Genomic DNA, 17,351 nt, shown 5'->3' on the forward strand with positions numbered 1-17,351 from the left:
TCCTTTTTTCTTGGTTAGGGGATGACGCGTGTTCGAGGGGTGGGAGCGGGGTTTGTTTTCCGAAGACTACCCGAAGATCGTCCGAAAAGAACGAAGAGGAGCCGACAACATTACCATAACCCCAAATGACAGTTTTATGGTTAAGGCCAAGTGTATGTTCAAGGTGTCTGTGGTTAATCTTGGCCTCCCGCGATTGGCTAGTGCCGAAAATTTTCATCCACGCTGACCCCACAGCTGCATCACAATTAAATATATCTAGGTGAAGGGAACCTGGCCGCAGCTCATACCCTATCACAGGGTGTGCAATGATCTGGAGCACCAAGCATGTCTACGTCCCAAGAATCGAAGAGAATGCAAAAGGCTGTGGTTGTGTCACAACAGGGTCCGGATGCCACAGTCAATATCGTGGATATAACCATTCCTGAGCCTGGAATTGACGATGTTCTTATCCGACTATCTCACTCTGGCGTCTGTCATGGCGACGTGTCCCTAATCTACGGAGACTGGCAGAATATTGGCCTTCACTTCCAAGAAACAATGGTTCGGGCCCTGCTACACAGTTGATTCTTGTATGTAACTAACGGCTCGCTAAGGTCCATGGACACGAGGGAGTAGGTGTCATTACAGAAGGTAATGCGGAACCCCCCTGTCGGTGAGCCGGATTGAAGTTAATCCCTGACATTCTAACTTAGTCGGCACCAACGTGAAAAACTTCCAGCCAGGCGACCGAGTTGGCATAAAATGGATTCATAGCACGTGTGGTTTTTGCAAGTACTGCTTGTCAGGGGTAAGTCTTGAGGAATGCCCGGTAGGGAATTTTCGACTAACGAGCAAACCGCGGACAGAATGATCACTATTGCCCGAAGCAGCAGCATTTTGGACGTAAGGTGAATCCGAGCCATTTCCTTCGAGTCCAGGATGCTAAGTTCTATTTGAAAATGCACAGGGCACCATCCGGGCTCATTTCAACAGTATGTTGTCTCTCCTGCGAGGTATACCTCCCCTATCCCGCCAGAAGTCTCCGATGTGGAAGCAGGCCCAATGTTGTGCGGTGGTGTCACCATGTACCGGGCCCTGAAGGCAAGTACACCAGCCAAAGTCACTCCTCTATTGGTGTTCATAGCTTACTCCGGATCGGAATTCCAAATCAGACCTCGAAGTTATCGCCTGGGCAATGGGTAGTGATTTTCGGCGCCGGAGGTGGATTAGGTCACTTGTAAGTCTTCAACCGGCCTTGACCTCTTATATTCCATAGTCTGAGACCTATCAGGGGAGTTCAATTTGCCAAGGCCATGGGGATGCGTGTTGTCGGTATCGATGGAGGCCAAGACAAGAAAGCACTGTGTCTTTCACTAGGAGTTGATGTTTTCGTCGATTTCCTCGATGTAAAGGATGTGGTGCGTGCCGTCTCTGACCTCACCGATTCCGGCGTAGCTGGAGTTATTGTTACCGCAGCGAGCCGTTCCGCATATGAGCAGGTATTTCATCTTCAATCTCTTAATTCCCTGTATCGCCCTAACTTAGTTTTCCTGTATTAGGGAGCACGAATGCTTGGTATCGGGGGAACGCTGGTTTGTGTTGGCCTGCGTAAGTACAGCACACTCTGGTTCAATTCCAAGACGCTAACTAGGCAAACCTTCTGAAGCGCATGAACCATTCGACATCCCCGTCCAACCCTTTCAATTCATCCAAACCGGATGTGTGGTGACAGGGACCAATGCGGGTTCCCTTCAAGATGTCCAGGAGGCTTTGGCCTTTGCAGCGCGGAAGCAGGTACGGGTTGAAGTACAATGCTTTCCGATGGAGCAGGCGGAAGCTGTCTTTCAGAATGTGGTTAGTAAGCCTCCTTGCCAGGGCGAAATCTCCTAAATGCTAACTTTCCCGTCTAGAAAGCCAATCGGTATAAGGGGAGAGCTGTCCTCAAATTGGAATAAATTGGGGGCCAAGATAGCTCCGCGTTGTCCTGTGTCAGACTACGTGCATAGGACACTAGCATTGCCCGTATGACCGTTAACACATAGTCTAGGACTCAGACGTATTTATATGAGTACAAGCGACACTGGCCGACCCTATCAACTGGTGTTAAAATGCTTGCAAGCAGCAACACTCCGGCGGGTGCCTTAGATTTGACTCTATGCTGCCGTTAACAACCTTTTGACCCCAAGTACATTCATACGATTTTTTATGGATTTTTATGAAACTTACTCATTTGGAGTGGTAATGTTGCCTCGAGGTCTTATTATTTTCGCACGATGTCATTAATAGCTCATCAGTGAGGCACCTCTGACATTACCAGATTTGTAAGTTGATCCGTATTGCTACAGAGAAATGAATCGGAGTTTTTGAGGGACAAAGATCTTTTGACAGTGGATGAAAATGGAGTATCAAAAAATGATTTCCACCGATTGTAACATCAGAAACTTATCTTAATAACTGGAGTGGGCCATATTGCGGAGTTGCAGATGAGAGCGTGGGCGGGGGTTGGCCAAAAAGAACCTCTGTTTCCACATCGCCACGAGGCTGATCGGAGAAGCAGCGGAAATACCGGACTTAGATCGGCCTTGTTATTCCTTGTAGCTTGCAGTTTCCTTGAGGGACTTTACATGGGAAAACCAAGTTCTCCACATCAAGACGGGGACGCGATATAATATATGGCTCCCGAAACCACTGACATATGGTTATCCCATGCCGAGTGGGTTATTAATTAGTTAGCTGAGTCATGAGGTTAAATCAGAATGGTTATATCTAGAGCCTTAGCAGTACCCCCGTAATGCCGTTGTCTCTCTCTATCAAGCGTGCTACTAATAGCAGTAGGTGCACATGCCATGAATTTTCCAACTCATTTTCCACGATAGATAGGAATCCTTCTGCGGTACCCTTTGAATCGGCGGGCAGTGTGCAGCAACCAGTCCGGGTGTGACGTTTCCAATTTATCCGGATGAGCAAGGAAAGACGGCGTTTGCTCAGTCCACCGATGTGGATGCCGCCAAAATTGCAGCCGCTCTGGCGAAAGAGCTTTTGAACAAGAGAGTCATTCGAGCCCAACTTCTCGCCGTGATACACTACTGCTGCTTCCGACAGAACTATTTGATTCTTGACGAACGGAGCTCGTTACACTTCATGTCTTGGAAACCCACTGTGCGGAAGCGGGAGCATAGCTCAATATTGATAATTCAGTCAATAATATGCGCGAGATTGCCGCACGTAATAAATCGCCTGCACAGATAATATTCCAGCGATAGGTAGTGAGAAGAACTTGGGCATAGTCTTCAAGGAACCTGCTGGGCCTGTCTTGCCCATCGCTCCGTGAGTTTATATCCCGCCGGCATGCAAATCCCCGATGGCTGCAAATGCGTCCCCTTGTAGTCTCATTTAGTTTGAATGCAAGCGTCATTCTTGCCTTCCGCGGTTTAAGCTCAATCCTTGGTGCCGGATGTACGGTCGTTTTTAAGTTCTGAGCTATGTCCCCGAGTGCATCATTTCTTGGTGAAGGTTTTCACTGAAGCTGGAGTCCCAGCAGGTGCTATAAATGCCATCTAGGTTCTAAGGGAGGACGCAGCAGAAGGAACTGAAGCTTTGATTGGCCATTCGGCAATTCAAAATATAGATTTTATTGATAGCGCGGCTGTTGGCGGGATCATTGGTGCCATAGCTGGAAACCCCCCTTAAACGGGCCCTGATGGAATCGGGTGGGAAATGTGCATCAATTGTTCTCGACGATTGTGAGCTATAGCATGCTGCAGAAAGTGTCTTCTAGGGGACTAGGTTCTCCATGCAAGCAGTTATTTACGTTTGCTGACAGTATCACAGAGTATTTGTACACCACGGACAGATTTGGTTGCCTACGGAGTGAATCATTATATAAAGGTCTATCATAGGTCAATTCGTGCACCTGCTGAAACATCAGGCTGCGCCGAGTAGTCAACAGGGAAGGAGATAAGCAAGGAGGTTGTTCAAAAGTCTTTTGATACGCTTTTAAACGCATGTGAAAGGGGTGCTCAATTTCTAACGGGCGGGCCAAGCCATGCATCCGAGTTATCTCTTCAACCAACAACCCCGGATGGAGACGACTAAGGAGATAAAAGTTTGGGATGAGGAAACTTTCGGCGTGTCCGTATCTCTGCTCGTAGTGGATATGGACGGTGAGGCAACTGAACTCGCTAATGACTCCTCCTACGGCCTGAGAGCGCCAATACATACGAGTCATATGCAACGAGGAATTGACGTCACAAGGAAGGTCGAGCTTGCGCAAGTACATGTGGACGCATGAACAAAACATGATGACCGTGAGTGACAGTGTTCATTGCTGTTCGGCTATTCGATGGCCAATACTTGAGACTGCCTAGCAACCTAACCTCTGGCCGCGGGTGAAAGGGAGTGGTTGGGGGCGTAACTACGCTTTATATGGCCTGGAGGAATTCTCTTTGCTGAAGATAGTGAGCCTGAATATGCGTCGTGAGAGACTAGCCTTTGAAATCAGGAGGAAGTGAGAATATCTCTCAGTTTTTCACCAGGATAATATCAAGTAGTTTCACAGTCTGATCGTTTTATCGAAGGCCAGATATAAATGAATACATGATTCGGCCGCGCTCTCCCCTCCTCCAAACTCTTCGCTTTCTGTCTCTTACGGGTTGGATGCCTATATATTTCATGTGTCGATTCTCCCATAATTGCAAGGCCCTGTACCGGCTTGATGCTTCGCTTTGTCTCTTGAGCGGGTTGATATATGCTCCGTTTGTTTCTCGCGAGCCCCTCGGTAGGGTGAAAACAATGTTGATCACAACCATCTCTCTTCTACTATCCCTGTTGGCCCATTTTATGTTCGCAAATTTCATGGTGAGTTAGGTTGTGCTCAAGGTGCAGATAGTGAATGGGTCGCTAGGGTAAGGGATAGAAAGTTAGCTTAGTAGTTGTTAGCCTGCATGTTGCCGATGGAGTTGAAACTCTGTATCGAAGTCCAAGAGTGCTGATATTCAAAGCTATCTGAGAACAGATGAAGTAATTGATAGTCACAGTGGCTGCCGATTAGGCTGCCACTTCAATACAAGGATATATATCACCGGGCCCGGCATCCAACTGATCGCAAGGAACCAGCACAATAAGCCTAGAGATCCGCATACTGTGCCAGTAGTGGAGAATGCTGTCTTCCTTCTCAGCCGTAGAGCAGGTAGGGCCAAAATCAATTGAACCGACGCTTTCGTACGTAAACTTAGTTCTGTTCACGGAGAAAACGGGTCTGTGAGTTCGCTTCCCCAGACGCGCGCCTCCGTGCGAGGGTCTATGGAAGATTAATTAATCCAAGGTTCTAAATTTTAACATTTTCCTCGGTGTCACCAACGATCCGGGTTGAAAAATCCGAACGTCCATTGGTCCAGGTTTCTCTTTGGCTACTACTCCCTATATGACTCAGGGTACGGGGAATAGACGTTCATGCCGAAATTGAAGCGGAGATCGTCCGTTGAGTTCCGCCAGTGTCAGGTACAGAGGAAGTACCCCATAAATATCGATGATCTGACCGACCCACGATCAATGGATAAACAGCTTTTCGCATCAACATCACCCCGTTACTCTCACAGCATCGTTATGAATAGTTTACCAGAAAAGGTCGATGTCCACCATCATTTCATACCGGACTTCTATGCCAGTGGTACGCCGAAGAACACTCCGTCTTTGCCGTATTTCCTTAACAACCTCTGATACAGCGATCGAGACTCATGGCGATCCGTCTGGCTCCCATCTCCCCACTTGGAAGCCTGAGACGACAGGCGTTCATGAAGAATAGTTCCATCACTACAACCATCCTATCCATCACTGCCCCTGGTGCTTCCGTCCTTCATGGTGAAGGTGGACGCCAATTAGCGCGAAAGGCTAATAATTATGCCGCCGCGTTGCGGGATGAGAACCCGGATCGCTATGGGTTTTTCGCTGCGCTCCCTTCCCTGTTGGACCTGGAAGGCTGTCTCGACGAGATACGACATAGCCTAGATATCCTCAAAGCCGATGGCATCACATTATTCACCCGATACGGAAGTGAAAATTTATATCTCGGAAATGTCGCCTTTGCTCCTATTTGGCAGGAGTTGAACCAACGGCATGCCGTCGTTTTTATTCACCCAACTCATGCCGTCGACACCAATTTGGCCAGCCCTTCGTTGCCCCAGCCGATGATCGACTATCCGCACGAAACCACCCGGACGGCCATGGACCTCGTCTTGTCAGGCACAAAGCGCCGCTTCCCTAATTGTAAAGTGATTCTTTCTCACGGGGGAGGCACCATGCCCTACCTCGCCACCCGGGTCGCCAACCTCGTGAAAGGGACACCCATGGGAAAGACCACTTTGCAGCCGTCGGAAATTATAGAAGACTGCAAGTCCTTTTATTTTGATCTCGCACTGTGTGGATCTCACCACACCATGCGACTTCTCCTGGATTTCGCATCGCATGATCGTATCCTATATGGAAGTGACTTTCTCTACGCGGGTGAAGAGGGCATCCGGTCCTTTTCCCATGACCTAGATTCCTTCCCGATGGACGAGACCTTGCGCAACAAAATTTACTTCCTGAATGCTAGAGCATTGCTGCCTCGCTTCTCCCCGACTTGAGTTCTAGCACGGAGTGATTTTTGTTTACACTATATGTGCAAAAATTCGGCATTCTCACTGCTCTCTATGTTCGTACGCATGCTATCAGATTCGAGTCACCAGGCGATTCTCCGATCTGCGAATTTACTTTTCCAGTATCCCTATAGACCTGAAGCCGGAATTCCAGGCGGCACCTTTTTTTTGAGGACACCGGACGGATACGATTGAATTGTACTGTCCGGTAACACCCAGGGACTCCCCTATTTAGTAGACCCCGATATTAGTGTATGACAGAATAGACGTCGTTATGTATAGTTGCTTTCGGTCCCATTTCCTACTAGACAGGCATTCAGATCGATCGGAGGGATAATCGAGCGTAACCAGAAAACGTCCTTCCAGGAAACTGAGTGGGCGCAGAATCAATTCATACTAATTGTGATTCGCAAATTCCGAGACTCTAGGTGATTCCACGACCAACACCTAAGACTGTGGACAAACCGGAAATGGGAATAATCACTATTATCCCAAGCAGGAGCACTGTGGAACTTGGATGCACTTTTTTTTTCTCGCTCTCTCTTATTGTAAGAACACGATTCCCAACCAAAATTTATAACCCTGTATTTATATCTAATAGGGTGTTATTCCTCTTGCCGCTAATACGTTATCAATTCCACCAGACTCTACAGTGAGGAAATGAATTAATATACCCATCACAGTCGTATATTTCACCCAGATCAGCTGTATAGTTCCTGTACCGGTATCAATGCCGGTGGGTTGCAAGATTTTTGATCAGGCTGTGGTGCTCGATGCACGGAAGTAGGTCCGGGCGATGCCTCTGCTTGTCTGAGAGGAGCCTGCGTATATTATTAGGCCATTAGTCCCTGTCTTGAATCTCGCCGCTGCGTGTCTAAATTACGCCTATCCTTGTCCACACTGCTTTGCTACCGGTCGCCTTTTGCTTTTATTCGTGGTTGTTGACTTGTGCGATAGTCCTCTAGTGGATAATATATCACGGCAGATTGGATAGAAGTATGTTCCTCTGCCGTAGTATCCGACAAACCCTAATTATCTCATAATCCATGCCGGAGGCCGGAAAGATTTACCCGTACGGTATGGATCATGCTTCCAGGGAATCGTACACCTCGCCGCCTTCTGGGCAGAGAAACTTAGTCGCAATATCTATCTCGACGAGTCATTCACCGGTATTTTCCCTTGGTCTCCTTTTGGTTAACAGACTTTACGTTTCTTGTGGCCTGGGAAGGCTATCTCCGATGGCGGGTTGTCCGCATGAGGACCCTGTGGTACCAGCCGTATCGGCCGAATCTGGATCAGACGGGGCCTGGCGCGGAAGCGGAGCCTAATAGAGTTTAGTCCCCCGCTTTAACTTGTGTCGCGATCTGGAGCGGTTCCTTACCACCCAAACACGGGTCCTACCGCCTGACCCACTTTCCGTCGTGTTTTGTATAGTAATTTGGTATCTGTCGAGACATGGAGCGGTAACTTACCATGTAGCCAGGGGTTATACTGAGTGACCTACTTTTTCCTTATATTTTGTATTGTATTTTGGTATCCTTGTCATTACGGTTGCTGTAACATCATGTGCCTTAACATCTCCGGGATATTTCGACCTGCGCCCTGACATTCGTTCTTTCTCCCATCCATCCCTCTCTTGCATCCACGATTGGGTTCCACCTTGAACGTACTCCCCGGGGAACAAGGGTAGTGGATCCTGGGTGAGCAGACCACGTGCGTACAATCAGCACCGACGGACAACGACCCTGGACCGCCAGGCCCGCACTGGTTATTTTTCTTGTTGTGGAGCGCAGCGAACGGGATCGACAGGGCGATAAGCTCAATGCTGATTGGATGGCTGGGTTGACGGCAAAATCCTTCACCGCCTGCACCCGCACGGGATCTCTCCCCACCCGTGGGCCGCACCGCCAGAAATCATTCGGCCGCATACCAAGAGCAGCCGCGCTCAATCTTCCCCGCTGGGCGCTCGGCCCACTGAGAGCCGCACGGACGGTTGCGGAGCGCAACGGAGCATCTCTCACCGGGTCCCTCCAATAATCTTGATGCTGATTGGCTCGTGCGAGTGGGGGCAGAATCCGGCACCACCGGCACCCCGCACGGGATCGATCGCCACGGCTGTCAATCTACCCCGTGATTCCGGTCCGATTGCATATTCGTAGACGACGGGCCATCGGTGCAGGTCAGCAGTCGTACAGACACACAAAACCCCTCGGAGCCCGAGCGATGAAAGAATGGGGAAGGGAGTGAAGTGCGTCCGTGGAGTCGGAGTGGGTGAGGTACCCGGCTTGTAGATAGACAGGGAGCCGAGAGGGACGATGGCGAATCCTCTGGTGGTTGGGCCATGACAACACAGATCAAGGAGGCAAGTAGTCCACAGCGAAGATGAGCCGAGCCAAATCGGCGGGGAGATTCGAAAGGCGTCGAAAAGGACCGGAGTGGTCAACCGTCTACCGGACCCTGGAATACAGAAACGAAGCTAGTAATGTCGAACTACACAGTGATACGTGACCGCGATGGACAAGCTGTTGCAACCTCGCTTGTCGTCAGGACCAGGACGGACGGATACTCTGTGGTCCGAAAGCGAAGTGATCGCCCACGTCTCGGTAGCGGTGCGGAAGTAGTGGGGCAGGAAAGCTGTCGGAGCAAGCCGAGACAGCACAGGAGAGAAATCGCGATAGACGCATGAGAGAGAGGGTACTCGCTCCGTCCCGAGTAGCGACAGGGATAGGTCCTTCTCGACCTAGGGAATATCTTAAGCTTCTCACGGGAGCCACCCTGACGAAAGATCCCCCATCCAAGACCCCCCGGGGAAACAACCCGGCCTACTCCGAGGAGGAGTGACGGAGCCCGGTCACCCTCCCGGACTACAGGTCTCCTACAGGGCGTCTGCATCTAGCATACCTCTGGCTCGGGTCATAGAACACGCCTGCGTCCCGCGTCCCGCACGCTGTTCGTGCCGCAAGAAGACCCAGGAGCTAGGCGACTCGCTCGCGAAGAACCCCTCGACTCTATTGTGTCTCGAGTTGATGTGATAGAGCCTTGGGGGCGTACGTATGCATTATACTCTGTAAGGATCCGTTTCTTCTGCATCTGACTACCTTGTTCCTTCTCCCACAGGTCTACTTCTCCTTACCTAGTGAACCGATGCTTTGTGACGAGTAGTCTGGTGTTACTATGTGGAGTGCTTGGTATGCATCCTGAAGCTTGCATGGTTGACGATGAAAGCAAAGTTACCGAATCGAGATGAGAAGAGTTGGCGATCGTTATCAGTGGGATATATCAAACACTACCCTACTGGATAGATTCTCTTCTTCTTTCCTTCTCTAGACTTGGTTCTTTCGTTGAATGCACAGGATTGTTCCGACTTCCTCTTGGCTGTAACGTGCTTCTCATTCGGTCAAGTTATGGTTATTTGCGCGGATATCAGCGTGGGAGATCAGCCCCTGGGCTAGCTCGATCGCCCATGGTGGAACGGTGTCCATCACAGAGCTTTGCGGCCCCACTATGTTAACTGCGATAAAGTACAACATTCTATCTCAACAACGATCTCCCTTGAAAAATAAGAGACTTAACTCCTATAATCTCTTGATCGCATTCTTCGCCGACCAGTGCCGTGGAGGAACCTCCTTCCCATGGTAAGAGTGGCATCTATATTTGCATCTCGAACCTCCCAAAAATACATTATATTTGATGGTCATGCGCCGAAATAGTGGTCCAAAGAGTTGAACGTCTTGATAGATTATTTCTGATACTGAGGAAAGGATATTTCCTTAAATTTAAGGAACGGTATTCTGGGGTGCCTCCTCGCCCGTGGATTACGTTCACTAGTCTGGCCGCGGTCTACAGCCTACGGGAGAGGAAGGCGATCATGTAGGCCGACCAATCAGAATGTTCTATTTCTGGCGCGGGGGGCATTCCGATCCGCACTAAGCCCAATATGGCGAGAAGCCGCCAGGCGCCTGCCAGATGTTATCTATCCACATGAGAGCAATCGGAGGTGGTTCGTCCTTCCTCCATCCTCTTTCCCTCGCTTCGCCCCCACGATCTTTTCACTTTGCACCTGCGCGTCTCTACCAGTATTCTTCACTTATACGATGGAATCTCCACGGGCACTGCTTGCGAGGGAACTTCCCAACCTGATCCAGTTTGGGGGGGCCACCGCGCCCTCAGTATCAAGTGAGAGGGTTGCGCGAGCTACATGCATCTGTGGCCAGACTTCAACGCCCAGGTGCTTGCTGCGTGTGCGTCACTAGACTTTACCGCCGATGTCAGTCTGACAGATACGCCCGAGGGGACTCCTACTTTGTAGGATATGAGCTGGGCCTCACGACTCGGGTTGCCCGCCATATCCACGAGCCTGTCGCGAAAGCCTTGTCCCTGTCGAATATGCTATTGAAGTTTGGCGAACTCCAGGCGTTGACCCCCAATCCACTGGTGATTCTCGATATTGCCTTAGCTATCTTCGGGCCCGAGATCCCTCCCAGAACCCCTCGAATGACCCTGGTTGCCGCCGGGGAACTCAAGACATGGTGGACGGTGAATCTGGGGGACGTCACCGTGAGATCCAGTTTAAACAGGCGTGCTTACCTCGAGCCATACGTCGGTGCGTCACCCAAAGTATGTGCTTGGTTCCCCGGAGGAGTGGCCCTATCTTGATCCTGAGCATGTCGCGATTTTTAGGGGGATGGACCTGAGGGAACATCTTCGTGGTGGTTACTTGTGGTGGTTAGTTCTGGTGGTTAGCTCTGGAGGCTAGCCCTGGTACCTACTCAACGTCGCTCCCTCTCTTTCCTTTGTTCCATGTGTAATTTAAAGTATATTTTTTTTAACCCTTGACAAATTTCGCTTGCGCTTTACGGCACGTAAACGACCTGTAAAATACAAGCAAATACATGCAAGAAGCTCGGAATGTTGGCGGATGCCTCATATCCCAACGCCAAAGTGATATTACCAGATGTTCGCCACTATAGTAAACGAGGAAAGATAAACTATCTCCCCGCGGAATTTGTCAAGAAGCAACAAACATTATCAGCGGGCTGTCTTCCTTCTGATGATATGGCATACGTCATGTATTAGTGATGAGTACGCAAACTTGACTCACGCTGCTAAACTAGAAACGTCCGGCTACACGCGCGTGCTGCCTCCTTGGCCGTCGCCTGCGGGGATCAACGCCATCTCCGAGGACGAGCTGTGAAAGGGGGAAGCAAGGCGGCTGGAATGATCGGCGGGGTTGGGCTCGAGGGAGCGACAGACACGCTTCTATCCGTTGGTGGGTAGGGGCCCGAATGCCCATCCGCACCGGGGACTAGATATAAGTTTAGGAAGATGGTTAGTTAGTGTAGCAGGGGGATCCAGCGACATTATGTAGCTTAGTCGTTCCTGTTTTGCTGTCTGTTTGTCTGGTTTTGCTTTAGGGGATTTGTGCAGAAATCGTAGGTTTTAGAGCGGGCAAGGGAAAGATATATAGAACACCATATATAAAACACACGCATGACGAGAAGGTCGAACACGGACGTGCTTTCTGTGAAGTTTTTCCTCTCATTTTTCTAGCTCTTGTTTCTGGACGTGACGGTTATCCATTTCTTCTATTGCGGCTGCTGGATCTACTATTGGGAGGTCGTTTACCACCTGTGCGAGTCCATCCTCTGATTGATCTTACGGTAGCTTCGCTGTTGGGGGTTTGTTCGGCCTCTGCCTACGACTCTGTCCCTTGTTTTCTCTCTCGTGTCTCAACCTGCCTGTGCCGACCAGGCTGCCTTGAGCTGCCCCACTTCATTAGGTATAATCCTCCGATCGAATCCGGTGAAATCAGTCCCCCGATCAATGCAGTAAACTCTGTACTCTACCAAATGTGAAATCTTTTACGATGCACTATGTCTGATAAACTGCAAGGGAATAGTTCCGGTGATTTCAACAACCATCTAATCCTGCTCCCGGCTCATGAAAAGTGTCCCGCTGGGCCTAACTGCCGCGATGGTAAATGTGTCAGACCTTCGTATATCTTCAACGGCGGAACCAGGGCCAACTTTATTCTAATTTTCGAGTCCGTCATAACGTGCTCAATCTGGACCGTTCTTAGATGCGTTTTCTACACTCAACGCTGGATCTATACTTTGGCCTTGCTGGAAAAGGCAAGTATGGCGATTTTGTTGATAAGCAGTATATCCATTGTGAGACCTTTGGGCTCTAGCCAGATAGATGGTCTGTAGGGGACGAATGCCTCAGTGAGAAACTAGTGGACCTTCATGACGTTAGCAGGTATGATGTCGCGCCGCCTTTCCTGGAAGATCATATCTCACGCATCGTGGGCGAAAAACCGCGCTGGTTGAAGCAGGGTTAAGATCATAATTAGGAGTCCCCCCCTTTTTAGTGTGCGACGCGCTCGCAGCCTTGCTTGAGATTTATATCCATACTTCATCATTATCTTACACAAGTCCCTAAAATCCAGCCTAGTCCACCGTGCATCATCACACCGTTGTTTGGTCAACTGTATTCCCTAAGTATGAAAAGACTGCAGTTGTTACGGCCGCTGATGGTTCAGCCTTCGACAGTATTTGCCGTAGTTTCTTCGCTGCCAAAAACAAGCCGTTGACTGGGAAGTATTAATATTCTGTCGGGGCAAGCTTGAACAGTATCAGCTCGTAATAGAATTGGAGGAATAAGGTTGGGGATAAGGTTGCGCGAAACCAGTGTTGGACGCACAGGTTGATCTGTTGAAGGATGAACGTCATGGGGCAAGTTGACAACCGCGTAGCTGCGCAGTAGAGAAAGTTGACTGCAAGCGGAAGAGATGTAAAGGTAGGACATGATTGCAGAGATAAATAGCCCCTACACACTGAGGCAGGATAGCGGGCGATAAGCCGATAAACTGCCTAACGGATAATCCAATCGCAAGCAGTGAAATGTGACCACCTTAGGTACCTATACATCCGCAAAGCTGCTGGCAGTTAATACTTTAAATACCAACTGACATTCCTCTACATCGCCCTTCGATCTCCACAGCTACCACGTAGAGCTATCAATCTATCGTATAGTGGCTTTATGCCCACACCATCTCAAATTTCGGGCGGCCTTGTACGGAGGGAGGTGATGATTCTCGTCCGTATCAGATTCTAAAATTATACAGAGGGGGAAATGCGATGCTCTCTGAGAAGACTGAGGAATTGATTGCAAGTCGTCCTAGGTTGTAAATGGGCAAATTCTTCGAAGAGCCTTAGGCCAGTAACTGGAGACTCAAAAGTCTTGTGATTAACGGATGGCGGAGGGATCACACAAGTCGAGTATCATCCTGAATCAGATCCGACAGAAAATAACTGTAAGTCCACAATCATGAAGCAAAGGCATGTTCACCTAGGATAGTGAATTCATTTTCCTTTCATAACAGATACCGCTGTTGTCTATCACATGTTCCCTTGTGACCACTTGTGACAATCAAAAAGAGTGAAAGTAGTGCATGCCCTTCCATCATCGTAGCCAATATCCCCGATTAATAGCCTGATACAACGGGACAGATTCTCTGATCAGGGCCCTACCAGAAGCCCTCGACTGAGGCACCGCCACCGGGAAGACACTTTCCTGAGATCCAGAACCGGCGGCCTCTCGTGAGCGCAGCGGCGCTAATGTGGGAATATGAAGCGCAGGATCAAAACTGATCAGAATAAGCGCTTTGTGTTGAATAGGTAGACCGGGGCAAGAGATGGAATATATGTGGGAGCGTTCATCTGCGATCGCGGCTACTATTGCCCGAGCGCTGGTCTGGACAGAGGAGGCGGTGTAGTTCGGCGGGGGGATTTTTAGAAGGCCACATGTGGACGCCTCGCGAGACGAAGCGCTCCTCTGAGTATTGGATGGGAAGGCTATTAGTGTCGACTTTTGTTGGTGGGAAGAGGAGACCTGGTGCACTGGCGATGCCTTCTTCGTCAATGGGGCATTTACGTTTGCGTGAAACTGTTCGGAGACGGAGACGATCTCGCACACGGACGCCGGATGCCTGTGGGGAAGGATCGTTGACTATATCGACAAATGTGGAGCTGGCGAGGTTGTAGCTGTGATGCTTTGTGTGTACGTAAATAAATCCTTGCCGCTCCTTTGGGTCGTCACTGAGCTCATGTTCCGGGTGATGGTTGCGTCGGAGACGTTTCTCGGGCCGATGATCGTATGTCTAGTCGACGACCGGATCTTTACTCGGTCCTGCCTCTTCATTGTTGGAGTTGTTGCCCCGTGAGGGAGCTTTGGTATTTCCTTCTGGATGGGCAGCTTGTAATTCTGCGGGGGTGGGTAGGGGTTTGATATAAGGTGTACGGTGATTTTCATTTTTCCCGTCGGGCCATTCACGGTGAGATTCGACAATCATGAGGCAGCCTGTGGTTCCATCCTTACGGAGAGACAGATCCGTCCACATCTCGTGGATGGGACCTTCGCGATGCTCTCGACGCCAGAGTGGGCCGGTCCATCTCCGACTCTGGTTCCGGGGCGCATGGCAGGACCAGTGATAGAATGAAGAGAATCGCTCATCATCCTCCGACACAATCTGTGTAGAGACGGTATAGAGATGGTCCTAGTAAATATCGAAGCAAGTAGTTTGTCCCAGTTCCCTGTTCACTGCCCGATCTAGATGAAACTCGATCGTTTCATCGGTGGCTAGGTCCACCCCGCGACATAGCCAGGCTCCCTGGGAGCCGGGAGCCTCTATAAGGACACCATACCAGAGATATGAGCGACTATGCCGCACGACTATTGGGGCTGATAATGAACTCGGATTTTGTAAGAGTAGTCGTCGCTTCCGGCGACTCTGCCGTGGGGTCATATCAATAGCAACCAACGAGTCCGCCTGTGCACCGATACCCTCTAACCGAAACACAACAATACCGTGGCTGTAGTGGAGAATCCTGACCCTTCCAGCGGGGTCAAGCATCTCCGGCAAGCCAGTGTATAGCCGCGGAATGACCTCGTATAGATTTAAAACCTGCTCCTTGCGGGCTCCACGATGCACATTAAGCAGGCGAACTTCATGCCCAACGCGATAGCAGAGAACGCCTTGGTGATACACAAAATCGACTGCATATGCCAGCATTGCGGCTGCATAAGGAGATGCCGTGGCAATCGCTTCGTGGATATCGAAGCGGTACCCGGCAGCCTTCCGGTATCCAGACTGGGCCGCCAGGGCGGTGCGGCCTTCCTTGCTGTATGCGAGCACACTCTGCAGAGGGGGAAGGAGGAGGAGAACATGCTGAATTAAGTAAAAGAGTACAAAGTTGGAAAGGGGGGGAGATTCACTGCCCGCTATTCATTTCCAGCCATAGGCGTGCCTGATACTGCCACTCCTGTTAGTACTGCCTAGCAAAGCCTCATCCATGATCGCGGTGGAGTACTGCTGGCCGAAGCTCAGTCTTTCTCATACCTCTCCACTCATGTTGTCCGCTACTCTCCCCGCATGAGGAATAAGAAGTAGCACACTTCCCATGTCATTTCTTACTTAACCTTCATGTTTGTCCTGCAAGTACTCATCGTCTAACATCACAGGTCAAGCTGTAATAATTCTGACCGGTAAAGTCCCCACATTCTCCTGTGTGTCGTGTGCCTCAAGTCCGGGACTGATATCCCGTCTCTGAGATTTATCGCGATTCTCGAGGGAATTATCCGCCATCAATCCTGCCTACAGATAGTGGATTCCAGCCCAGTTAGCCCCTGTACTATCGCCGCTCTTTGAGCGAGATAACCAATCAGATCGCAGAGATAGACAGGCCTCCTGGCCGCTTCTGTATTTAGAATAATTGATATTATAGGAATTTTAAATTTTCTTGTTTTGATTGTACAATCAGGTTATTCCTCCGGTGGGTTATATATTTTGTCAATCGTTCCCCATCGATGTCTGGTCCATAGCATTCCCTTTCTCAACCTATTATTTCCGCAAACTTCTAACAAAATGACTGTCGCCAGCGCTTTTGCAACACCGTCAAGCATCTGCTAGGGTGTCATCCCGTAGGTGAGCGTCTGATACATTCTCTCCGTGTATTTACGTCGACGCATATTCCACGTCGACGCTCATTTAAAGGAAACAATCTGATTGGCCTTATATGGAGGCCTTTTTTAGTGTGACAGAGAGTGCTCACAGACGATAGTCAGGTGCAGTACTGGCAAGTTTACGTACTTCCGAGTTGCAACGATCCCGAACCTCGGGTAAGTTCCCAGTGAGCTCTATCGAGATAATGCTCATCTTCCTAGTATATTCAACTGAAGGGCTTTATAAACGTCAAAACATATAGTGGTACATTAATGCGAAGCATTTCCTCCTTCCTAATTTACTCAGAGAGCAAATCTTCCCGCAACAAATTTTTACATAAAAAGAAAGAGGTCTCAGAAGGACCGAGGTTCACCCCGGATCCTCGATCCACCGCACAGAATACCTCCGTTTCCATTGTGGTTGAAGATTTATTCCGCAGAGACGTTCGAACCTCCCTCACTTCATCCAATACAACACCATCCAATATCCCCTAGCCAAACCGGGGTTCTTAGACACTGAAAGCGTGAGGAAGGAAAGAATGAGTGTAGGAACTGCGGCCATCTCACCCAACATGTGAACGGTAATGCCTTTTAAGGACGTCACTGCGATAGAATGAGCGCTGGCACCCTTGCACCCTGCAAACGTAATTTTTATGCATAGAGTGGTTCAGCATATGACGCTGGAGGTTCCTTTGAAATGTATAGCTCTTTGTGCAACCAGGTCTTGTACAACGA

At 49.7% G+C, this 17,351-nt stretch overlaps 4 protein-coding genes across 4 annotated transcripts; 3 read left to right on the forward strand and 1 right to left on the reverse strand.

Annotated features, from left to right (window-relative positions):
• Positions 1 to 351: 351 nt before the first annotated feature.
• Positions 352 to 1,934, forward strand: N7458_000972 (zinc-dependent alcohol dehydrogenase; the record flags this gene model as incomplete). The annotated part of the gene is made up of 10 exons (XM_056904366.1): positions 352 to 540; positions 594 to 630; positions 693 to 787; positions 846 to 882; positions 947 to 1,064; positions 1,124 to 1,216; positions 1,271 to 1,478; positions 1,539 to 1,587; positions 1,646 to 1,833; positions 1,890 to 1,934. 10 exons carry the CDS (start codon positions 352 to 354, stop codon positions 1,932 to 1,934), a joined length of 1,059 nt encoding a protein of 352 aa, XP_056772133.1.
• A 3,780-nt stretch (positions 1,935 to 5,714) lies between these two features.
• Positions 5,715 to 6,602, forward strand: N7458_000973 (amidohydrolase family protein; the record flags this gene model as incomplete). The annotated part of the gene is made up of 1 exon (XM_056904367.1): positions 5,715 to 6,602. The coding sequence occupies one exon, from the start codon at positions 5,715 to 5,717 to the stop codon at positions 6,600 to 6,602; it is 888 nt and encodes a 295-aa protein (XP_056772134.1).
• Positions 6,603 to 10,708: 4,106 nt separating this feature from the next.
• N7458_000974 (uncharacterized protein) lies at positions 10,709 to 11,808 on the forward strand (the record flags this gene model as incomplete). Its single annotated transcript, XM_056904368.1, has 3 exons — positions 10,709 to 10,842; positions 10,895 to 11,217; positions 11,729 to 11,808. 3 exons carry the CDS (start codon positions 10,709 to 10,711, stop codon positions 11,806 to 11,808), a joined length of 537 nt encoding a protein of 178 aa, XP_056772135.1.
• Positions 11,809 to 14,775: 2,967 nt separating this feature from the next.
• N7458_000975 (uncharacterized protein) lies at positions 14,776 to 15,969 on the reverse strand (the record flags this gene model as incomplete). The annotated part of the gene is made up of 3 exons (XM_056904369.1): positions 14,776 to 15,171; positions 15,217 to 15,896; positions 15,948 to 15,969. The coding sequence occupies 3 exons, from the start codon at positions 15,967 to 15,969 to the stop codon at positions 14,776 to 14,778; spliced, it is 1,098 nt and encodes a 365-aa protein (XP_056772136.1).
• Between the last annotated feature and the right edge of the window lie 1,382 nt (positions 15,970 to 17,351).

Source organism: Penicillium daleae, assembly GCF_028827525.1.
Source record: "Penicillium daleae strain IBT 16125 chromosome Unknown utg000001l_segment0_segment0, whole genome shotgun sequence".
Lineage (NCBI taxonomy): Eukaryota > Fungi > Ascomycota > Eurotiomycetes > Eurotiales > Aspergillaceae > Penicillium > Penicillium daleae.